This window comes from Muntiacus reevesi, chromosome 3, assembly GCF_963930625.1.
Source record: "Muntiacus reevesi chromosome 3, mMunRee1.1, whole genome shotgun sequence".
Classification (NCBI taxonomy): domain Eukaryota; kingdom Metazoa; phylum Chordata; class Mammalia; order Artiodactyla; family Cervidae; genus Muntiacus; species Muntiacus reevesi.
In genome coordinates this window covers 143,826,365-143,833,132 of record NC_089251.1, presented here as the reverse complement: position 1 = coordinate 143,833,132, position 6,768 = coordinate 143,826,365, and the positions used below count along the sequence as shown (strand labels likewise).

General features: G+C 44.3%; 1 protein-coding gene across 2 annotated transcripts; it reads left to right on the top strand.

The window, feature by feature from the left end:
* Window positions 1-335: 335 nt before the first annotated feature.
* On the top strand, window positions 336-6,436 carry CTLA4 (cytotoxic T-lymphocyte associated protein 4). Of its 2 annotated transcripts, XM_065927693.1 has the most exons (4): window positions 336-438; window positions 3,841-4,188; window positions 4,960-5,069; window positions 6,332-6,436. In XM_065927693.1, the coding sequence occupies exons 1-4, from the start codon at window positions 336-338 to the stop codon at window positions 6,434-6,436; spliced, it is 666 nt and encodes a 221-aa protein (XP_065783765.1). The 2 variants fall into 2 exon arrangements, with proteins under 2 accessions (XP_065783765.1, XP_065783766.1); XM_065927694.1 differs by lacking the exon at window positions 4,960-5,069 and having other exon boundaries at window positions 6,332-6,399.
* Window positions 6,437-6,768: the final 332 nt, after the last annotated feature.

Below are 6,768 nucleotides of genomic sequence, written 5' to 3'. Positions count from 1 at the left end.
CTCCACTTATCCTCAAAGTGAACAAGAAGCTTCAGTTTCAAATTGAGTGCATTTTCCATCCATGGATTGGCTTGTTTTGTTCAGTTTTACTTTGAGTGTTTGAGGTTATCTCTTCGACGTAGCAGCTAAACCCACGGCTTCCTTTCTCGTAAAACCAAAACAAAAGGGCTAGAAATTCATGTGCCTCCTGTGTGTGCACATGTGTAGTACATGCCTGGGATCAAAGCCAGCTATATAAAGTCCTTGATTCTGTGTGGGTTCAAACACATTTCAAAGCTTCAGGATCCTGAAAGTTTTTGCTCTGCTTCCTGAAGACCTGAACAACCCATAAAGCCATGGCTTGCTCTGGATTCCAGAGTCACGGGACTTGGCGGGCATCTCAGACCTGGCCCTGTATTGCCCTGTTTTTTCTTCTCTTCATTCCTGTTTTCTCTAAAGGTGAGTGAGGCTTTTGGAGCTTGAAGGTGGAGGAGGTGTTTCTCCCACTGGGTTTCATTTCTTTTCTCAGTCAAGGGCAGAGATTTACAGCAAAGCCAGAAGCTAAAGGTGAGACTCCAGTCTCCTGGTTTGGGCAGCTCTGTATTCCAAGGCAGGCAAGGGACAGCCGGAAGGAGCAAACCAGCAGAGACACAGCTAGTAACAGCTTACTGGGCATGGGGTGGAAGCTTAATGAGTACTTGTGAGTTGGTCTGGGAGACAGGAGAAATTTCAGGCACTTCTATAAGACTGGAAGAAAATACTGTAAAGGTAAGTGATGTCAGAGGGAAGAGAGACCGTCCTAAATCCATTTGGGCTTGGACTCAGGGTTAGCTCAAGGTTTCCTTTTTAAAGAACATTGATTGAAGCAAATTATGAGATGTTTCTTTCCTATCAATTCAAGGTTTTACGGTCCTCTGATTCATTTTTATAAACAAATGAGCTTGCTTGTTTAAAATTGCAGCCTTCTTTACTCAATGCAAGGTTTTAAGCTCCACTTAGTCAATTCTATAAACTAGTTAGCTAATAATTATTTTTAAAATGAAGCAGTTTGAAGTAGTGAAACAAAAAAAGTGAAGAAAGAATGAAAGAAATAAAGAATGAAAGAATAAAGGAATGAATGAGAGAAAGGGCCATAGGTCTGTTTGGCATAAGATACTTAATTGTTACCTGACTTATCTCTGAACTTTAGGGGTAGGTTCCCCAGTGTTCAAATAAAATAAAGCCCTTTAAATGCTGATACTGGGTTTGTTACATGGTATACAATGGTGTTCTTTTCTGATAAATTTCTGCCTTCTATCCCTGTAGACCTCGGTTGAAAAACTATGTGGTTTGTACAAAGTAGAGGCTCAAAAGATATTTGCTTATTTAATTTTTCCTGTATAAGAAGTATTCATACATATTTTCTTATTTTACATGTTTTGAGTATGTAGAGGTTAAATACCCAGAGAAACAATCAAATTTACTTTTAAGAAAACCTATCTCAATTTGTACCTGGTATCCTCTCCTGGTGGATATTGGAAAATAAAGTGTGTCCAGATTTAGTGGTGATAATTGGAAGCTTGCCTTGGGGGAGGGCAGGAAACTTGGTCTTCTTTAGGTTTAGAGTCAACACAACAAATGGGCAGCATATAATGCACAAAAATTCCTTTAATACAGGGCAGAATTTAAGTACTATGGTGGAGTTGTTATAGTACAGAGGATGCTCAGAGGGCATCTCTGGTAGACAGAAATGAGAGCTGAGAAAGAAAACTGTTGTCTGGCCAACCAGGGTTGCTGCATTAACCATGGCAATGGCCACTGACATATTATTCTCTCTTCTGGGTATCCATACAGGTGCTTGAGGGAAAGACTAGTACTTTCAGCATAAAGGAAGAGGTGTCTGGAAACTCGGACTGGAGTGGTAGGTTCAGTTCAGCTCAGTTCAGTCACTCAGTCATGTCTGACTCTTTGCGACCCCAGGAATTGCAGCATGCCAGGCCTCCCTGTCCGTTTACCAACTCCTGGAGTTTACTCAAACTCATGCCCATCGAGTCGGTGATGCCATCTAGCCATCTCATCTTCTGTCATCCCCTTCTCCTCCTGCCCCCAATCCCTCCCAGCATCAGAGTCTTTTCCAATAAATCAACTCTTTGCATGAGGTGGCCAAAGTATTGGAGTTTCAGCTTCAACATCAGTCCTTCCAATGAACACCCATGATCTCCTTTAGGATGGACTGGTTGGATCTCCTTGCAGTCCAACGGACTCTCAAGAGTCTTCTCCAACACCACAGTTCAAAAGCATCAATTCTTCGGTGCTCAGTTTTCTTCACAGTCCAACTCTCACATCCATACATGTCTATTAGAAAAACCATAGCCTTGACTAGACGGACCTTTGTTGACAAAGTAATGTCTCTGATTTTTAACATGCTATCCAGGTTGGTCATAACTTTCCTTCCAAGGAGTAAGTGTCTTTTAATTTCATGGCTGCAATCACTATCTGCAGTGATTTTGGAATCCCCCAAAATAAAGTAAGCCACTGTTTCCACTGTTTCCCCATCTATTTCCCATGAAGTGATGGGACCAGATGCCTTGATCTTAGTTTTCTGAGTGGTAGGTTAGGATCAGGTTATAGAAACAGTGAGTGTTATTTACTTTATTTGATTTTGCCGTTGACGGCTCAGGGGTCAAAGAATCCACTTGACAATGCAGGAGACGTGGGTTTGGTCCCTGGGTCAGGAAGACCCAGGAGGAAGAGGAAATGGCGACCCACTCCAGTATTCTTGCCTGGAAAATCCTATGGCTAGAGGAGCCCAAAGGACTACAGTTTGTGGGGTTGCGAAGAGTCAGACATGACTTAGCAACAATAACCAAGTGTATAAGGCATGGAAAGGTTTGAAGAGAATGAGTTACATGATTTCATCCAAGTTTTGAGTGTCACTTATATGATGGGTGGACTAGAAAGGGGCTGAGTTACTTACAGGAAGGTAATTGGTCATGAAGTCATCATTTTTTATATGATGTGAGTCCTTTTGTATAGAAAGCTGGCCTTTCTTCTCCTGTAGAAGCTAGAAGACAAAGGAGAAAGGAATATAAGGTGTTCAAGTGAAGGCGAGAGCGTGGAGGAAGGGGTGATGGCAGTGGCAGGGGAAGCCCATAGAAGTGAATGGCAGGGTTGCCTCAGCCTACAGAGGAAACGACCCGGTGCCCTCCCTCTGCGGCTTCCTCCATAGAGCAGCATCCTTCACTCTGTGGTAATAATGCAGGGAAGGGGGGGTGGCCAGCACGTGAGCCAAGGCTCGGCTCCCCGTGGGCAATCAAGATCCAGGGCCAGGTCGATGTAGGCAGAGGTAATAGAGGTGTACTTTGAGAGGTAAGGCAAGATTCTCGACCTCAGCCTCCAAAATTTCCCCTACTACTCTTTACAGTTCCTACAGCTCTGTTATAACTTTAGAATACCAGAGTTGGAAGGCACTGTGATGTCATCTCATCTAAACCCCTCTTTTGCATGGGAGGGAAAATGATGGCTATGAGGCAGGCGCAGCTTTCCTCAAACCACGCATTTCATGGAAGAGCCAGCCATTCTGTTTGGCACATCGGGTTTCTCATTGCCACAACCAGCTGCCTTCCAAAAACTGTTTTCCAGTAAGGAAGCACCTTTATGGAAGAGAAGCCAGAAGGCAGCAAGAGATGGAGGGGGCACTCAGGTGGATGGAAGAGAGGAGGGGTGGGGAGGGTGATGGGTTTGTTGATGGGGGAGAGAAGGGTTGACAGGTGAAGCTGGGGGGGCGATCAGAGATCAACTTCACCCTGCCCAAGGGTTTGCCTAGACCTGGTGGTGGGTGAGCTTGAGTTCATTGATTTCCCTTTGGTTTTCCCACATTAGGGATGCATGTGACCCAGCCTCCAGTGGTGCTGGCTAGCAGCCGGGGCGTTGCCAGCTTCACGTGTGAATATGAGTCTTCAGGCAAAGCTGAAGAGGTCCGGGTGACAGTGCTGCGGAAGGCAGGCAGCCAGGTGACCGAAGTCTGTGCTGGGACCTACATGGTGGAGGATGAGCTAACCTTCCTGGATGATTCCACTTGCATTGGCACCTCCAGAGGAAACAAAGTGAACCTCACCATCCAAGGGCTGAGAGCTATGGACACTGGGCTCTATGTCTGCAAAGTGGAGCTCATGTACCCGCCACCCTACTACGTGGGCCTGGGCAATGGAACCCAGATTTACGTCATTGGTGAGCATCACTGACCGACACTTTTTGCATTGCTGTCTCTTCTTTGCCTTGCAAACAGATTTGCCCCTTGATTTTGGGTTGTTCATGTTTAGGATTGTGGGAATTCTCTTTAAGAGTTCTCTGGCACAGACATGGAGAACAAACGTATGGACACCGAGAGGGGAAAGAGGCGGGTGGTAGGATGAATGGGAGATTGAGATCAACATATACACTCGCTGGATATTATGTATAAAATAGATAACTAATGAGAACCTACTGTACAGCTCGGGGGCCTCCACTCAGTACTCTGTGGTGATCAAAATGGGAAGGAAATTAAAAAAAACAAAGGGATATATGTATACATATAGCTGATTCACTTTGCTCTACACTTGAAACTGGCAGAACATTGTAAAGTAACTCTACTCCAATAAAAACTAATGAAAAAAAGAATTCTCTGGCATACCATGTGGTAGTCCTGGTTAGTATGGATGGTGAGACAACAGTTTTCTGACTATAAAATAAGTCGAGGAAGGTGCTTTTCCTCCACGCAGGCTGGGGGCACTCACTCTGGAATGATGGCCAGTATGAAATCTGGCCTTGACCTTTGATCTGAAACTCCTAGCCAATTAGCCCCAAGGCACAGACTTACCAGGGGGCCAGTGATTCTATCTGGGGGTGGACATCAAGGTTTGGCAGCTTGAACTTATTTCTTTTCTCACCAGTGGGGGGGGGAGTAGGGCCCTAGAATTTAGAAAGCATCTTAGGGATGCTCTGGCTTGTTCTCTATTGCAGATCCAGAACCGTGCCCGGATTCTGATTTCCTCCTCTGGATACTGGCAGCACTTAGTTCAGGGTTGTTTTTCTACAGCTTCCTCATCACAGCTGTTTCTTTGAGCAAAATGGTGAGTGCAATGCGGGCAATGCCCCATCCTTGGTCAGGATGCCTTTAGTGACGATAACTGACCAGGTGACACTGTTGAGTCAAGTTCTCTTGAGATGAAGCAATAAATGAAGAAGAGCAAGGACAGTGGTAAAGAGCACACTGGAACCCTTGGCATTGGCCTTTGAGGTTTCAGGATGACTAATATTTTAGATGAGTGTGTTTGACATTGAATGTTTGTGTGCTTTTGCACAAGGTTTCAGTTTGAGTAACTGTGTGAATAACACGGGGCAGCTGTTTTGCTCTTTATCTCCATGACAATTGTACTTGAGTTTTTATAACCCTGAAGCCCAAAATGAGGTTGGGCAAAATGTTGCTGGAGAAGATCACCTGGGTGGTTAATGTCCCCCACTTCACCTGGAAGCCATCTCTCTGCGGCCCACTACTTGAGCCTTCCTTGTCTAAGCTGTGGGCGTCCACATAATCCCCGTCCAGGGCACCCTGTTATCCAGTCTGCCTGACTGGCAAGTCTACTCTCCTCTCCAGCACAGTAAAGGAGAACCCAGTTTTTATTTACTGCAGCTGTTGTAGAAGAGACGGAGGTATGGAATCAGTCCTCCTGTCACAATTTCTCTCTGATAGTCACTTTCAGCCTCCTTTGCCTATGACTGGCTTTGCCATCACAAACCTTTTCTCCCTTCCTCTATCCCTCCCTCACATCTTTCCCTCCCTCACCCCCACACACTATTCCCAGATCCTCTATAATCTGTTCTGCTGCAGTAGCTTCTTTCTACCTCATTTGCTACAAACTGCCACACAGACTAGTAGATTAGACCTCGGTTTACTGAGGTGATTAAAAACTGGAAATCAGTGTGGACAGAGAAAAAGCTAATCAGAAGTATATGAGTAGAGATGAGGAATACAGTTCTCAAAGAGAATAACTGAAGTTTATTATCTTATCAAGCTCATCCCCTGACAAACAAGATCCAGTCAATTATCATAGGCATTTTGGAAGTTCTTTCTAAAGCTTTTTCAGAGTTTCTTTCTCTTATCTCCCAGTCAGGGAAAATGATTTCTATTTTATGTCAATAGCAGAGGGTTATTTACACAAAATGAATTTTAATAGATGAATCAAGAAAATCTCCTGAGGCTTATAATTTTGCATGTTGTGAACATCCATTTTTCAGTGGGGGTAGGGACCCAATATTTGTTGAATCCTCTTACAGTTAGAGGTGGCTTCTGTATTCCTCAGTACTAATGATTGTTTCTTTTTATGTTTGGCAGCTAAAGAAAAGAAGCCCTCTTACTACAGGGGTTTATGTGAAAATGCCCCCAACAGAGCCAGAATGTGAAAAGCAATTTCAGCCTTATTTTATTCCCATCAATTGAGAGATCATACTGGAGAAAAAGGACTATTTTCTAATTTGTAAGAGCTGAGGCAATTCTAAGTTTTTGCTGTCCAGCTATTTTTGTTTGTTTGTGTTTTTTGGGGGTATTCATCTCTGTCATAAAGCAGGATGCAGATCCCCAATTCAGCATACTACGATTAAAAGGGAAGGAGCAAAAGGACAGAGCCAGGCTGGCTCTGTCACATCTGATCCAGTTTTAGTAGAGGCATCACGTGGGAGCGTTATGGGGAAGCAGCATTACGACGTAGAGTCAGGAACAAAAGTTAGGGAATAGTACCATCCCAAGAAAGCAATGAAAGAAGGAGGGGAGAG